This window comes from Cervus elaphus, chromosome 11 (genome assembly GCF_910594005.1).
Source record: "Cervus elaphus chromosome 11, mCerEla1.1, whole genome shotgun sequence".
Classification (NCBI taxonomy): Eukaryota; Metazoa; Chordata; class Mammalia; order Artiodactyla; family Cervidae; genus Cervus; species Cervus elaphus.
The window spans coordinates 19,776,544-19,794,222 of record NC_057825.1 but is presented as its reverse complement, the minus strand read 5'-3'; the positions used below and the strand labels follow the sequence as shown (position 1 = coordinate 19,794,222).

General features: G+C 45.0%; 1 protein-coding gene across 12 annotated transcripts in view; it reads right to left on the bottom strand.

Annotated features, from left to right (window-relative positions):
* The window catches only part of ATP6V1C2 (ATPase H+ transporting V1 subunit C2), an 83,216-nt gene that overhangs the window by 46,999 nt on the left and 18,538 nt on the right, over positions 1 to 17,679 (bottom strand). For 2 of the 12 annotated variants that reach the window (XM_043917071.1, XM_043917072.1), the window contains exons 1-2: positions 8,139 to 8,293; positions 5,540 to 5,607 (exon numbers count right to left, since the gene is read on the bottom strand). In XM_043917071.1, coding sequence (XP_043773006.1) covers positions 5,540 to 5,607; positions 8,139 to 8,267 — 197 coding nt within the window. In that variant the 5' untranslated portion in view covers positions 8,268 to 8,293. Of the gene's footprint in view, positions 1 to 5,539; positions 5,608 to 8,138; positions 8,294 to 8,774; positions 8,891 to 9,309; positions 9,641 to 10,114; positions 10,253 to 10,387; positions 10,719 to 17,679 lie in introns of those variants that run through there. The other 10 variants (XM_043917074.1, XM_043917073.1, XM_043917077.1 and 7 more) reach the window with 10 other exon arrangements.

The window sequence follows — 17,679 nt, the reverse complement described above, 5'->3', positions numbered from 1 at the left end:
GATAGAAATAGCACTTCTCTCTTTTTTTTATTCTCTAACAACAAAGCAACAAAAGTACAAAACGAAAACAGAAACAACAAAAAAGCTCCACAGTTTAGAACAGAACAGTCTAGAAATTTTATAAAGGTTAAAAAACTCGCAGAACACATAGAAAAAAATCGATAATGAAAATTCCCCATGCCAACAGTTATGTAATACACTGAGAAAAATCCATTGCCTTAAACATCACAGAATGAAACAAAAAGAACATAAATGAATGCATCACATAACCCAGTTATGTTTGCAGAAAAGAGCAAGAAAACAAACCCAAACAAAGCAAGAGAAAGGAATGAAGATAAATGCAGAAATGTGAAAATTAGAAATTGTAAGAGTGTAAGATTGATTTTAAAAAATTGAGGGAAAAAAGCTGCTTCTCTTAAAGAGTGAGATAGGCAAACTGTTGGATAGCCTTATCAAACAAAAACACCAAAAAACAGAGAGAGATAAAGAGAAATTAGCAGAGACAATCACAAAACAAAAATAGCTGATTCTATGCAAATAACTTGGAAAAGTCAACAATGTGGATTATTTTTGAGGAAAATGAAAATTACCAAAATTGATACACTTCTCCCAAAGAGGAAACTCTAGAATCCTGGAAATTTGGAGGAACAGAACTACTCCTAAAAGTGCAGCAAGCCCCAATACCTAGAGTGACATATTTTAAACTTTCCAGAAACAGATCATCCCGTCACCATTTAAAGAAGCAGTTCTCAGTCTTAGCACTGAGACCAGCAGCATCAGCTTATCTGAGAACTTGCAGAAATGCAGATTCTGAGGTCCCTCATCACAGCTACTGAATCAGAAATTCTGGAAGGGGAGCCCAGAAATCCATGTTTTAACAAATCTTCCATATGATTCTGACCCACATGACACTCTGAGAGCCCCTGTTCAACTGTGCTGCACCAAGGGTGGTCTCCAGCAGTACCCGTATCACTGGGGAGCTGCGAAAAAATGCAGAATCCCAGGCTCAGCCCAGACATGCTGAGTTGGACTCTGCATTTTGTCAAGATCCCCAGGGGACTCACACGTCTGTTTGAGAAGCACTGCCTTCAGCTCTGGGCTTCCCAGGTGGCGCTAGTGGTAAAGAACCTGCCTATCAATGCAGGAGACCTAAGAGATGGAGGTTCAATCCCTGGACTGGGAAGATCCCCTAGAGAAGGAAATGGCAACCCACTCCAGTATTCTTGCCTGAAAAATTCCATGGACAGAGCAGCCTGGCAGGTTACAGTTCATGGAGTCGCAAAGAGTTGGACACGACTTAGTGAGTAACAACAACAAGGCAGAGATCAGACTGACCACTAATGGGCGAATTATTGAATTTGGATCAAAGGTCTATTCCCCTCTACTCCCCCAGCCCACCCAGTTCTTTCCAGAAGCTTCTGTCTAGGCATGTTTCCTCATCTGGAATATGAAAGAGTTAGATTAGATCTCTAAAGACCTGGTCAGCTCTAATATTCCAGGATTCTTTCTTCTGTTCATTCATTCAGCTGGTTTTCAGGAGCTTACAGTCTAGCTGGGAAGACAGTCTTCCAATGATACCACAAGAAAATATACAAGGGCACCATGGAAGGTGTTACGAAGGAGGGGACAGGTGTGCTCAGTGGCATTGGGTTGGCCAAGAAGCTCATTCGGGTTTTTCTGTACTGTCTTACAGAAAAACCCAAATGAATTTTTTGGCCAGCCCAATACTAGTAGAGTCTGAAGGTGGGGGCTGAGGTTGGGAGAAGAGTCTGGGGGAGCTGAAAGGGGGGAAACAGGCAATAACAGGGAGAGTAGTATGTGGGGAAGGCTAGTCATTCCAGGGAGCAGGAAGTCGGCTCACATGCAGCAGGACGACCAAGCCCTGAGGACTCCAGAAAGCATAAACAGGCATTCAGCTGATATTTGTCCAGTGAATCTAAGCTGCGTCAATGCAGATAATCTTGACCTGATATTCTTGCAGGGGCAGAGAAGAGAAGCTTGGGTAACATATTTTGCTTGTCTCTAGAGTGCCCTTTGAAGAGCTGACTCTCTGAGACCCGCATCACTAAACAGACATCCACATTCGGATATGGAATCTTTCATCAGCCAGCCCACAGTCAGCTTCACAGAACCATGTGGTTAAAGAAAATCCACCAGCGACTCCACAGGCCAGGAAATGCTCTCAGGGGCAGGTGACAGTCACCAAAGCACCAAAGAAACTCACGAGGTGCGTCTGACAGCCCAAGTGCCAGTGAAATGTAATATTTTAACCAGCACCACAAAACAGGCTAAGATACTGAGAACTCAAACATAGAAGGGGAAAAAAAAAAAGGAGGGGGAGGGAGGGAGGGCTCTTTTCAAGGAAAAATCATTTGGTTTCTCAAATGTTCGTGAATCAAAATGTAAACACAGGGTAAATTACCAAAGATGGTATGGGGCAATCAATCAAAAATAAAAGGAAGGCTCCAGTAAGCAAGCAAAAACTGCCTTCCAGCTACACGGAAAAACACTCTAGTGCCCCAAGTAAATAAATAATAAAAGGAGATGGAAACAATACACCTTGAAAACTCCAGATCCTTCTCTGCTCTCCTAACCAGAAGCAGTGTTGACGGGTTCATGCTGCCTGGGTTACATTCCCAGCTAGCCTTTATTTATCTAATAACACTTGGGTCCTTCTAACTGAAGCTGATCTCTGTATTTTATCAGTGTTTCCCATTATTTTACCCCAGAAGCTCCAGCATTTATCCCCAAACAAAAGTTATCTGACCTCTAGACTGGATGAATGCTAAAAATAAGAATTTCAGGGTGTTCAGTCCACACCACTTTTCTTCTCCTGATAGGAAGGCTCTTGGGAATATGCACCCACAAAGAAAAAAATAACAAGGCACAGTGATTTTCATTCTGCCGTACCTCACTCTGTTTATATATTAAAAAAAAAACAACTCTCATTCAGGTTCTGTTTCACAATTACAGCCTTAATCTGCCTTGCTCATTATTTTCTTAAACACAAGTAATTTGTGTAACCAATAGGCACAGGACTACTGAAAAAAACCAAACCAAAAAACAAACAAAAAAGGAAAGTGGAAGTGATAATAATCTAAGATCACAGAATTTTATGAGAGATAGAAAGGGCTCTGGTGAATAAGGCAGAGGTTAAGGACATGCACCTTTTTAAGGAAGAAAACCGGTAGCAAAGAAAGGTCCAGAAAAATTAAAATACTGACTAGTTGTCATTTCTACAGCAGGCCTAGGAACAATTCACACTTTTTCTTTTTTTTTAACAATTTACTCTTAGGCCAATGCTGCTGCACCTTTATTGCACAGCATCCTGCTGCTTGTCAGGGCTGCCACGAAAAGGCATCGCCAGTCCAGAATAGTGGGCCAGGCTCCTCGGTATCTGTCAGACCCACCTCCCCATGGGTGGAGCAGCCTTCGAAAGGAGCTGATATTAAGGGACCGACCCACTGGTTTCTTGGATGTCAGTGATTCTTAGAACACGTCCTCGGATTTGATCATTCTTGATTCAACATGATTTGACTCCCCTTCACTCTTCCCTGAAAGCACAGAGATGATCACCACTATCCCATTTTACAGATGAGGAAGGTGAAGGTTTTCTTTCTCGAGGACTGTGAGCTACAAACTACTTGATGATTAGGATTGCCTTTATGTGGTTAGTCCAACATCCCACACAGAGCAAAATGTTACTAACAAAGGGCTTCTTTTTATTCTTAGGTGATGGGTGGCTGAACAGCAAGTAGAACACAGAAAATGTAATTTCCAGCTCATGGCACCAAGCTGCAGATCAGAAACCTCTAGTATGATCACTAGAAATCCTAGATCTACAATTTCCATTAAAATGAATCAGAAAAGTCCACAGCATCCAAATCACCATTCCACTGCACCAAGCTGCAGATCAGAAACCTCTAGTATGATCACTAGAAATCCTAGATCTACAATTTCCATTAAAATGAATCAGAAAAGGCCACAGCATCCAAATCACCATTCCCCTGAGAAGGTAATAAAAGCACATGTCCACAGTCCCTGAAAATAGGCAACCGTGGGTGGCTCAGTAGTAGAGAATCCACCTGCCAATGCTGGAGGCATGGGTTCGATCCCTGGGTCAGGAAGATCCCACATGCCTGGGAGCAACTAAGCCCCTGTGTCACAAGTACCGAGCCTACCCGCTGCAAATACTGAAGAAGCCTGTGCTCTGAAACAAGAGAAGCCACTGCAATGAGAAGGCCTTGCACTGCAACTAGAGAATAAACCCAACTAGCTGCAAGTAGAGAAAAGCCCACGAAGCAATGAAGACCCAGCACAAGCAAAAAAAAAAAAAAAGGAAACCCTCTACAGAGGATCAAGCAGCCAAAACCTAGTCTCCCCTGGACATGCAGAGTGGTAGGTGCATGCCCTGGCCCCTGAAGACTCTTTTGTCACCTATTTCATCTGTACTTTTCTTAGAACCAAGTGCAAACAGTCGTTAAACCACAGAGTTTTATCTACACCAAGACAAGGTAGTATTATTATTTAAAATCGACCTGAAAGATAAATTATGGCAAATCCATATGGTGTAACATTACAGTGGATTAATAACGGTGAGATCCAAAGAATAACATATGAAGGGAAAAGCATGTAAAATGTGTGAATCCCATGGACAGAGAAGCCTGGTCGAAAAGAGTTGGATGTCACTTAGTGAATTAACAACAATAATGATCCATAAATATTTCCCAATGATTATGTACCAGGTTTGTAATAATTTTTTAAAATAAATGATTTTAAGGCTCTAAAATAATTATCCCACTTCTACATGGGCACAAAGAAGTACAAAAAAGGACAGTCATTACAGCATTGTTTGTAATAGCAAAACACTAGAAAACTTAAATGTCCATCAATAGGAAAATTCAAATAAATTAGGTTACATTTAGTCAAGGTAATACAGCTGGTTTTTTATAATTATGGGCTGACATGAAACTATCTCTAAGAAATGGGTTTCAGGGCAGGGAAACAAGGTGCAAGATATATGCTATCATTTGTATAAAATTATTTTTAAGAATATGCTCATATTTATTGCTACAGGTACAGACTGTCTCTGGAAGGCTTTCCTAAAAATTATAATGACATTGCCTTAAAAGAGGGAAAACAAGGGGACAGGAAACTGGAAAACAGGTGAGAAAAAAGCAGATTTTACTGGACAGTCTTTCTTTGTAATTTGAATTTTTAATGATGTGCATGTGCGTATGTTCCCACAAAAACAAAACCAAACAAACAAACAAAAAAAACTGAAAAGCTTTTGGCAGGGGTAAGCTGCATCATATTTTTCTAAGTGTTTCAGCACCTTATTCCATAGTCCTCTGAAGGGCAGCCCCCCTAAAAAAACATGCTGCCTGAGCAAGCAAATCTCCTCAAGGTCTCCTGCACCCTCACGAAGACCCACCCGGCTCTTCCTGTGACGTCTGGGGCCAGCCAAAGCGAAAGCACTGTGTCTTCTGACAACACTGGCACATTCTCACTTGTATGTAGTAAATAAGAAATATTTTACCTTTCAGCAAAGATATCGAGCTTCGCCAGCTCATCAGAGAGGCCGACAAGGGAATCCAAGGTCCCCACCTAGAAAGATGGGAGAGAAGTTAGGGGCTCAGACTTTGTAGCAGGGGGGTGGGAGAGTGCCCTTTCAACTCCAGGGCAGGGAATTCTCTAACTTCCACCTTGACTTAGTTTTCCTTGGTCAACGGTCAGACTGGAAACTGAGAAGGGCTCTCAAGAGAAACCAGTGGATTTGGGAATATTATTGTTATTACTATTATTTTATTTTTTGGCCAAGAGGATAAACTGTCATTTCAGCCACAGGCAGGAGTGATTATGTGTCCTGGTCTGGCCTCAGCTCACTTTCCTCTAAGAATGGCAGTCTAGGGGGCTCCCCTAGCAGTCCAGTGCTTAAGACTCCACACTTCCAATGCTGGGGGCGCAGGTTTGAACCCTGGTTGAGGATCTAAGATCCCACATAACTGAGTGGGATAAAATTTAAAAAGAAACGACAGAAAAAGAGAAGGACAGTTTGCTCTTCAGGGGATTAATCCTCAGAGCTAAGGAAAAGATGTGACAAAAAGCCAATCGAGGAAGTTACCATTTCTGAAAGCCTTTTCTCCTCCAAGTTAGTATGGCCAAGCCTTCTGTCTGGCCCTCTCTGCTGTTATTAACATTGACCTTTCTGGGGCAAGCCCAGCTTTACCTCCAGCTCTCATTTAGGAAAGTCCTTTTCTTTTCAGGATAGGTTACTTATGACGACCTGTTTCTTCATGTGGAAATTGCTACCATGTCCAAAATCATATTGCCTACTCACAGAATCAGAAGGAAAAAGTTCATTCTCACGTCATCAACCACCCATCAGACATTGAGAAGTAATTAGGAAACCACGAACCCTGGATATTCCTAGAAGTGTTATTCCTTTTCAGAGGACTTGATTTTAAGTAACTTTAGGCAGAAGTCATGTCTTCTTTAAATCTTTGTACCCTTGGGCTAATACAATGCCTCACATGTAGTAAGTAAGCAATGAGTGGATGCTTCATTTACTAAGCTTCACATATGTGACCATGGACAAACAACAGCAGGCTGGAAAAATCATCAAGAAATGAGCTCAGAAGCCAGTGTTGCTGCTTACCAGTTCCACAGCCCCAGTTTCCTTCCTCACAGCCCGTCCTGATCTATAATGTGGGAGTGGTGACCGATGCACTTAAAGTTGTGGTGTACAGGCCTCCAGTATCCCAGTCCATAAACTCTGTTAAATGCAGTAGCCTCACCAACAACTATGCAGCTCTTTTGCCAGAGAGGCAAACTGAGGTTTAAAAGAGGATTATATAGCAATTCACTAGAAGAACTGCCTCTGGGCGCTTAGCAACATGCCTCCAGAACCTGGGCTTCCCAGGTGGCGCTAGTGGTAAAGAACCCACGTGCCAATGCAGGAGACATAAGAGATGCAGGTGTGATCCCTGGGTTGGGAAGATCCCCTGGAGGAGGACATGGCAACCCACTCCAGTATTCTTGCCTGGTAGGCTACAGTTCATGGGGTTGCAAAGAGTCGGACAGGACTGACTGTTAGCACACACGCACTCCAGATCCCAAGAGAGATTTGTAGGGCAGAAAGACTGCCTTATGCTTCTTCTCCTGGAGGAAAGATGGCAAACAGTCTACTCTTTTTGAAGTTAAGAAGACTACAGGGACTTCCCTGGTAGTCCAGTGGCTAAGACTCCACGCTCCCAGTGCAGCGGGCCTGGGTTCAGTCCTTGATCATGGAACTAAGATCCCATTTGCCACAACTAAGAGTTTGCTCATTTGAAAAAGACCCTGATGCTGGGAAAGACTGAAGGCGGGAGGAGAAGGGGACAACAGAGGATGAGATGGTTGGATGCCATCACTGACTCAATGGACATGAGTCTGAGTAAACTCTGGGAGTTGGTGATGGACAGGGAGGCCTGGTGTGCTGCAGTCCATGGGGTTCGCAAAGAGTCGGACATGACTGAGCAACTGAACTGAACTGAAGAGTTTGCTAAAGATCCCACAGTGTAGCCAAATAAATAAATTTTTAAAGGATTACCAAATTTTTTTTTTAAAGATTTCACATATCTTGCTCCTCTGTCATGTCTGTTTCATTTTAAAGTCTCTTTCCGCCATCTACGTAGTTATCAGTGAACCTCCTTCCTTCTCTCTCCACCAGAACCAGAGGGATGCTGGATTGCCCATCCTGCTCCCAGCCCAAGAACGCAATCAAGGATGAACATCTCCAAGCTTGCACATTTAAACCATGTTGGTTTTCTTAGATGTTGAAGACAGAAAGGATCTGAGAACAACTCCTGAGGACCCAAGTGTGTAAGACACCCTTTCCACCTTTTGAAGACACTGCTAGCCACACCCTTGTCTCCTGCTCGTTCTGTCCGTGGCTCTGTGTCCACAGTTACCACAGTTCATTTGGGACTATTCGTGAAGCCCCCACCCAGGCCAGTCCCATCTGGAACCCCCTTGTCCAGCCTCACACCCAGGCTGAACCCCAGCGTTGGTGCCTTTGACATATTTTTTCTCCTTGGCTTTCCAGAAGACACCCACCCCAGCCCATGACCTCCTTCCTCCTCCCCAGGAAATTGTACCTTGAAGTCAGGAATTGTGAATTTGGTGTTATAAGACAGGTTGGACTTGGCGGTAACTGTGTTCATCCTCTCCAGGGCTTGTAAATTTTCCTTATCTCCCGGGGCAGAAATTAACCAAAACTCCGACATGTTTCCAGTCTTCTTTGATCCAGCTGCTAACCAGAACCACAGCAACACACACAAACAGAAACAGGAGGAAACAAGTGTCAAATATCTCTACCTCTTCACCACTCCCTTCCCTCAAAATTAATCTTCTCCACTTTTCCCACTTCCCATTCCTTCTATGACCTTCCAGTTCAGATTCTATGGCTCCAAGGACAGCCATGTGCCCCAGGCTTATCTACACCTGGAAAGCCCTCGGGTCTTCACAAAGACTCCCAAATATCCTCCTTCCCTCGGGTGATTCTGACCGGTTTTGAGGGGAGGAGGAGGAGGATTGAGGTTTCTGTCTCTCCTATTCCAGAGAAAGACCCACATGGGATATCACAAAGCAGGGGACAGTAGCCTGGGTTTGGGCACCTCCTGGACTGTTTTTCACCCTCTCCTGGGACTGTGTGTGTGCCAGGATGCAGGAACCACAGAGGAGGCACTTCCACAAAGGGCAGCCTGGGCAAACCCATATCGTAACCAACCAACCTTGAGATTGATGCTAATTTTAAAAGACTTCAAGGGACTTCTCTGGTGGTCCAATGGCTAAGATTCACGCTCCCAATGCAGGGTTGGGGAGGGCAGGGACTTGGTGAACTAGATCCCACATGCTGCATCTAAGACCCAGTGCAGCCAAATAAATACGAAAAAAAAAAAAAAGACTTCAGAAAAACCTCTTTTTGTAAACTAAGGTTGGGGCGGGGGAGGGAAAGAGAGGGGAATATTAAAGTCATTTTCCCACAAGACTAGGTGTCTACTCTGCAGAGGTGGGTAACATGCTGAGTCTGGTTGGAAGTTTCTGTCCAGCGTCTAAACTCGATTCGTTCTGTTCATTCAAACGTGTACACACCCACACCTTTCTCCCCTCGGCTTATTCCTCCCTTCCATCGCCTCCCAAAGCAGCTCCCCGGATGGTCACGAAAAACCCCAGGATAATTACAGCCAGAGTCCCATAGTGCAAGTCCCATCGTTCTGGTCGACCCCCGTCTCCCTCCACTCCGGGAGAATCTTCACCCCTCCTAACCTCGCGCACACCGAACGCAGTTCCTTTCGCTTTTGATCGCTGATGGCCTGGCGACAAACAGGCCCCGAGGAGATGCCACCTGCCCCGGCCCCTGGGAGGGCGCAGCAGAAGAGCCGACTCCCGGGTTCCCACGGAGAAAGCTCGTGGAGGGCGCGCGTGGGTCGAGGAGGAGCGGGGACCAAGGGGACGCGGGCAGCTCTCTCTGGTCCCCCGGGTCGCGACGCGCGCCCTGTCCCCTCGCCGCCTCGGGTCCTCGAGCCGCCGCGCGTCCTTACTGGGAGCCCGCGGGCCGCGCGGGGAGGCAGTGGGCGGGCGCTGGGCCAAAGCGCACGGCCGGCTCCCGGGAGGCAGCGGCTTCTGCGCCGCGCCCCGCCCCGAGCTTTTATACGAGCGGGAGGCGGCTCCCGCCCCGCCGGGTATTTGCATACCAGGCAGCCCGCCTCCCGCCGCCGCCGGGGTCGGGGCGCGGGGCAGCTGGGGCCACCGTGCCGCGCGAGGGGGCGGCGGATCCGTTCCCTTCGCTTCTTGGCCAGATCCCCGAACCCCGATCGGCTTGGACTGGGGACCGGAGGGATTCTGGAGAGCATCAGACGGGGGTCCCAACCCCGCGACGGAGCAGAGCGGACGACCGAGAGAAACAAGGAAGGCGCTGGGGACCCGGACACCTGCCCTCCTCGCGTCTCTCCACCCTCTACTCCATCCCTGGACAGCAACCGGGGACCGGGTCTCAAGGGGGATCACTAACAGACAGAACTGCCCTGTGGAAAGCGCCACGACAGGTTCATTTATGTTTTGGAACACTCACCTGCGCAGAGGAACAGTCTTCCTCTGGACGTGGGTGTGAGCTTGCACTCGGTTGCCAAGGAAACTCTCCACCTCAGGGCGCGCCCACCGGACTTGACCGCCTTTGTAATCGCAGTGACTATAGAAGGAATTTATCAATAAAACTACCGCGTAGAAACGCGGTTTGAGCTCACAATCCGTGCTGTTTGAAAACAAGAGAGGGAACCCCCCAGAAATTAACGTGTGAGTGTTTAAAGAAAAGGAAACACACACACACACACACACACACACACACCTCTAAGAATCCATTTTCTCTGGAGGCTAGGAGGAAACTTTAGTGCATCCTTTTTCGCGGATATTTTCAGTGGTTTCTGGGAAAGATTAAAATCTCTAAATTATTTTTTAGGAGGGAGAGGATGTTGAAGAAGTTTCAGTTGCGTCCCTGAGTGTGGACTCCCCCTTGCCGCATGAAGTTAGCCAGACTGGCCACCTGCTACAGGGTATGCTCTCAGACCTCTGGAAAGAAGCCTAAAGCGTAAGAACCCCAGATGCAGGACGGAAAGGTGACTTTTAAAGTCAGGGCAGGATGGCCCTGCAATCCTATTGTAGAGCTGGGACTGGCAGGTAGGAACTCCCTGCAGCTGTCCACTGTATCATCGTGATTGGGACACGCGAGCGCATTAGTCAGTCCTTGCGACACTCCCTCCCGAGGGAGGACACCTGAAACCAAGGATGAGGAAACCCAGTGTGTGCAGGATGGTTAAGTGGCAATTCCAAGGAAGGAGTGGCCTGGTTGTACATTGACGTGGGGTCTCGTATTTTGGACTTTATCTGGAATGCCATTCTTTCCAGCCAAGGAAGACAGATCCCTAGAGTCAGGCTTCCCTGGTGGCTCAGATAGTAAAGAATCTGCTTGCAATGCAAAAGACTTGGACTCGGTTGCTGGGTCAGAAAAATCCCCTGGAGAAGGGAGTGGCAATCCACTCCAGTATTCTTGCCTGGAGAATCCCATGGACAGAGGAGACTGGTGGGCTTCAGCCCATGACGTTGCAAAGAGTTGGCCGTGACTGAACAACTAACACACAGAGTTGGGAGCAGACCTCTTTCATGAACAGCATCAATGCCCACAGATGTCGCTGGAATTGCTGGTGTCACATGATGATAAGTGGCAATGCTGTGAGTGGAACTCAGGCCTCTGATCCAAATCCCATGTCCTTCTGACTGCTCCCAGAAAGCCTGCAGGCAGGCCTGGGTCCTCACTGTGAGAACCTGTGCTTTCCATCTCAGTCCAGGTTTTCCCATCCTTCCTTGTTCAGAGACCTGGCTTCTTAGAGATTGGGCAACGTGTTTAGAAGTGTCCCCAACTTTGCTTGTGAATCCTTTTCTTTTTATAAATCTGATTTCCTCTTTTTTGGTGAAATAAAAGTCTGACACGAATTAACTCTAGGACATCTGATTAAGAAAAGAATAAGGACTGTAGTCTTGCTCATCTTACTCAGAATCTGCAATCTTTCTGGTCTTTTGCATTTTTTTTTTAAAAAACCACTTAATTATTTAGTTATTGTTGGCTGTGCTGGGTCTTCGTTGCTGTGAAGGTTTTCTCTAGTTACAGCGAGTGGGGGCTATCCTTGGTTGTGGTGCTTGGGCTTCTCATTGCCGTGGCTTCTCTTGTTGCAGAGTACAGGCTCTAGAGCTCAAAGGCTATATTTCCACAATTTAAAAATAACCACTGTTAACGTTCAAATTGCCTCTGTTATTTTTTTTTAATGTATATTCATATATACAAATATGGGCTTTAGGACATGACTGAGATTATATGTTATACATAAAGTTTGGCATCCTGCTATGGATTGCTTTTTAGAGATAAAAATAAATTTATCAGTCTATGTTATCACTAATTTACCACACCAGAACTTGAGTCAGATACATTTGATTTCAAAGACAAAGAGATCTTGCTGAAAAACTTACATCTTTTTTTTTTTTTTTTAACAACTTACATCTTAAAGAAAAAAAAAAGAGAGAGAGAGAGACTGAGAGAGACAGAAACAACTGTCTTGCCCCAGGGCTTTTTGATTTGCAGTTTTCAAGACACTATTTGTACTTATCCATTTTGAATCGAGGTATTATTCTCCTGTTTCCCTATAAAGTGAGATCACTCTTTAACAGAAAGAGAGAGACATCAACCAAAAGTTGTAGAGCTGATCCTTTAGGATATTGTGAAGTGAAAGTTGCTCAGTCGTGTCCGACTCTTTGCGACCCCATGGACCCCATGGACTCCATGGAATTCTCCAGGTCAGAATACTGAAGTGGGTAGCCTTTCCCTTCTCCAGGGGATCTTCCCAACCCAGGGATCAAACCCAGGTCTCCCACATTGCAGGCAGATTCTTTACTAGCTGAGCCACAAGGGAAGCCCCCTTTAGAATATTAGGAGAATACAAAACAGCATTCCCATCCCATACATCAATAGAACAAAAGTGGTTTCCTTCCATATATTAGCCTGAAGCAGCATTTAACACCCATGTTCAAATTCTCCACCTCCCACTCCCAAAGTCTCTAAAAGCTGCTCTAAGTTGAAGTGCCTTGACCAACATTTATAAAATACCCCCAGGTTATGAAAATTAAAAAAGGTTTATAGACCTTTTTTAATTCTGGAAGAACCCAGGTTACAACCCAGGTTCAAGAGTGCTATCTCTTCCCAGGGAAAAAAAAGGCCGGGGAGGAAATGCCATCAGCCTTGAATCATCTCTAGCGTATTATGAATTTGGCTTTGGCTAAATATTCCAGAAATATTTCTGCAGCTGTCACTGGCTGTGCACTGAGCCAGCTAAATTGTGCAGAAGGAAACAGTCCCATCAGGTTTGGGAACCAGAAGGACAAGGCTGGTGTTTTTGGTCTGTTATCCACTGGCCTCTCCCACACGGTACCCTCTTCCTTACTGCATGGAGACAACTCTTTTCAAAGATGCATGATTCCACCTGCAATCGGCTTGGGTAGATTTTTTTAGACTTTGCTGAGAAGGACCCAGGGAAGTTTTTCTGAAGGGACAGGTCTCTAGAGGAGAAAAATGCAAGCTGAATTGTCCCTGGAGTGTCAGCATGGGGTTGTAGGAAGAGATTAGGTTTTGGAATCAGATAATCTGATAAACTGCTTAACCTCGCTGAGCTACAGGGTTCCTATGTTTAAAAAGGAGGGCAATTATGCTCACCTTTCAGGCCTGCTGTGAGGATGAAAGAAAACAGTGTTCGAAGCACCAAAGTCGGAGCCCGAGAACCAGTTGTGCTCAGTAAAGGTTCCCTTCACCTCTCACTCCCTCTGCTTTCTTAGGTCTCTAGGGGTTTACGTTTGGCATATTATTTGCCATTACGTTTGGCATATTATAATAATCCCTTGTTATTGCCCGACATCTTTCTCCAGGGACTCAGAGTACTTTGATCTACATTTTGTCATCCAGCCAATACCCTTGTGATTTTAAGGACAGCGTCCTGATGGTGTTCATTTTTTTTCTTGAAGAAAATAAGGCCGAAGAATTCTCATGACTCCTTTACTCAAGTACACAGAGATAAGTGTTCATTTCATTTAACAAGTTGTTTTTTTTTTTCCCAGTATCTTCCAGCCTCCGTGGAGTTTGCAAAAATAAATCAGTTTTCAGACCCGTGGTAGAGCAAAACAAGCATGGTAAACAGAATTTCGAGCTGTCCCGACTCATGAAGCCATGAATACAAAACGCGGAGCAGGATGTGGCACACGCATAAAAATGAGATATAAACATTCAAGAAGTGCCATGATCCTCATTTCACAGATGAGGAAACAAGCCCAGGGAGATTGAGTGAGTCGACTGAGAGTACAGTCAATGGTAGGCCTGGGATTTGAACTTCATTCTTCTGAGTGTTACACGACAATATCTAAATGACTCCTCCAGTCCACAGAAGCAGCTTCTAACCCACTATGTGGAGTTCAATTCCTGGCTCTTTCACTCATCAGCCAAGTGAACTTGCACAGTTACTTGGGCTCAGGGGGCTATAAAGTGGGGATAGTAATCGTTCATGTTTTGTAACTTTTTTCTGAAGATTAAACAACAGGGCTCAGCGACCGGTCCCTACCAGTCGTCAGTCAAGGTGTGCTCTGAGTATCAGCAGCCTTAAAAAGCCCCTCTCTCTCCTTGGCCTCTTTGTCTTCTTTTGTTTCTCATTTCCAAGTTCCTTTCCCCCACCTCCTAGGTTATTTTGGAAGATACTGATTCTGCCCAGTTGTAAACACGTGCCCCGTCTGTCACTCATGCATTCAGTCATGTCTCACGTGTCTTTGATGCAGTTAACCCAGGAGGAAGGAAGAAGCAGCCAGAACTTAAGGAGGAGTCTCCCGGCTCCAGCAAAGAGAACCCACCAGCGTTTCAAGCTCTGCCTTGGACTTGAGAGGATCTGACCTCAAGTCTCCAGTTCTGGCATGGATCAGCTGTGCCCTTTCCAAGTACAAGCTCCTGTAGTCAGATTTCCTCACCTATAACTCGGGGACACCAAGGGCCTGTTGTTGTTTTTGACGTGTACGTGCTTCGTCGCTCAGTCGTGCCCTGCTCTTGGCAACCAACTGCACTGTAGCCCACCAGGCTCCTCTGTTCATGGAATTTTCCAAGCAAGACTACTGGAGCGGGTTGCCGTTCTCTTCTCCAGGGGATCTTCCCAATCCAGGGATGGAACCCACGTCTCTTTCATCTCCTGCGCTGGCAGGTGGATTCTTTACCACTGCGCCACCAGAAGTACAATAAAAATGGCCTCTGTGTGTGTGTGTGTTAGTCACCCAGTCATGTCCGACTCTTTGTGACTCCATGGACTGTAGCCCACTAGGCTCCTCTGTCCATGGGATTTTCCAGGCAAGAATACTGGAGTGGGTTGCCATTCCCTTCTCCAGGGGATCTTCCTGACCCAGGGATCGAACCTGGGTCTTAGGCATTGCAGGCAGGTTCCTAACCATTTGAGCCATGAGAGAAGCCCAAACATGGCCTGGCATATAGCAAACATTCAAATGTTTAGATATGGAAATAAGTAAATATCTGTTGCAACCCAAAAGGACTTTCCTAGCTTTATTACAACCTTTGAAAAACATGAAGTGAATGTTTTCTTGTGTTCCATTCTGTTCTTCAGTCCTTCATTTCAGTAGCTTCTTAATAGCCAATCCAAAGCATACTTTACATGTTCTACTCTATAGCACAAGGAACTCTATTCAGTCCTGAGTCCTCTGTAATGTCCTATATGGGAAAAGAATCTTAAAGAAAAAGAGTGGGTTATGTATTAATATAACTGATTCACTTTGCTCTACACCTGAAACCAATGCAACATTGCAAACCAACTATACTCAAATGAAATTTTTTAAAATAAATTAATTAAAATATATCTTGAATCTGCCTACTTGTCTTCTTTCTTTTGATTCCTCTAGGTCATTATCATCTTTACTGTCATCTCCTGTAGCAGATGGAATAGTATTCTCCCCAACAGAAATTCACACCCACCTGAATCTCAGATGCAGAAGTTTTGTGCTTGCTCAGTCATGTCCAACTCTTTGTGACCCCATGGACTGTAGCTGTCAACTCCTCTGTCTATGGGATGGACATTATTTACGAAAAGGGTCTTTGAAGATATAATTAGTTAAGGATACTGGGATGACATCATACTGGATTTATCATAAGAGAAGACACAGAGAGAGACACATGGGGAAGAAGACATGCAGATAGAGGCAGAGACTGGAATATTTCACCCCCAAACAGGCCACTTTGGCATATTGATTACTTTGAATGAAAGGCACTTAAGAAATATCAGGGGCAAGAAGGACACTGATCTTGTTCTTTTTCCTGAAAGCAGGAGATAAAGCTCCCTTATGAAAGTGTCCTCCTTGATCCAGGGGGAAGAAAGACTTTCTTATCACTAAAGATGGGCAGCGTGGGGGGGTTGGGGGGGGGAGCTGGCGACTAAGATCTGTACCAACATCCTTGTTAAACTAACCCTTATCTTCCAAGGTTACTTCTTCACCATTTACTACCCCTCATATAAGCCCCTTTGTCTTGTCCATTTGTCACAAATTCATTGTGTGCTTGTCTGAAAGATGTAAAAGCTTCCTGCTTTGGTTTTTTAAAAAAATTGTATGCTTTTCTCCTGTTAATTTGTTCTGTGTCAGTTTAATTCTTAGGCCCAGCCAGAGACCCAGACAGGATTGATGAGAGTTTTCCCCCCCTTACAATTCTACTTTAAGTTTATGACCATGAACCCAAGTTGGGCCCACTATGTGATGCCACTTCACACTCACCAAGAGAGCTAGAACTTAAAAAAGGAAAACGAGTGCTGATGAGGATATAAGATGACTTGGGACCCTCATACACTGTTGGTGGCAATAAAAAATGGCTCGGCCACCTTGGAAAACAGTTTGGTAGTTTCTTAAATGTTAAACACAGTTACCAGATGACCCAGCAACCTCACTCCCAGGTATATAGTGAAGAAATTCAAACTACATACACACAAAAACTTGGACACAAATGTGAACAACAGCATTAGTCATAATACCCCAAAACAATTCAAATGTCTATTGCCTGATGAACAGGTAAATAAAATGAGGCATATCCACACAATGAAATATTATTTGGCAATGAAAATGAGCAGGGGTGGGCAGTTCCCTGGTGGCCTAGGGGTTAGGATTCTGGGCTTGCATTGTTGTGGCCATGCTTCAGTCCCAGGTCAGGGAACTGATAGCCAGGCAAAAAACAAACAGAAAGGAGTGGGGCACTGACACTTGCTTCAATATGAATGAACCTTGACAACACTGAAGCCAGTCACTGAAGACCATAAATTGTCATGATTCACTTTAGGTGAAATATCCAAAATAGGCCAATTCATTGAGGCAGAAAGCAGATGAGTAGTTGTCTAGGGTTTGGGGGAAAACAAGGGGGTGGGGAAGAGTTAGAGGAAAACGGAAAGTGGCTGCTAAGAGTTTCTCCGAGGGATGATGCAAAAGTGAGGTTGAGTGTGGCGATGATTGCACAACTGTGTAAAAAAAAGAATTGTAATTTAATGTGTGAATTGTATGGTATGTGAAATATTTGTCAAGAAAGCTGTTAAAATATAGAAAGCAACCACAAATACCATTTACCAAAAAGGTAACCGAAAAACAAACAAGGCCACTCAAGCGTGACCTGCCGGTGAAACCTTTCTAAATCCTTGTTTGGATTCCCTCCCATTCCTCTCTCAGGGTTTTCAGAGCCGTGGCCCAAGAGCCTGCAGTCCGTCTGTCTGTCCTCATTGCTGGGTTGGATCAGCAGCCTTCACTCTTGTCCTCATCTCCACCTTCACAAGGACGGCTGCCAGTAAAGGTCTGTGTAATGAGTGAATTCTCATAATCACCTTGATACGGTCTGTGACACAACAAACATATCATCAGATAGCTAATAGTTTGATCAATAAATATTCATAGCCGTGAACCTTGGCTTGGTCAGCATCTGATAAACATTGCTGAACCTGAGGTTCTGAGAAGCATGCTGTGCTTAATAATCTCAGAGGTCAAGTGCGTCAGATTCCCGGAGTCCTGAACTCTGCTTTGATCTCAGCA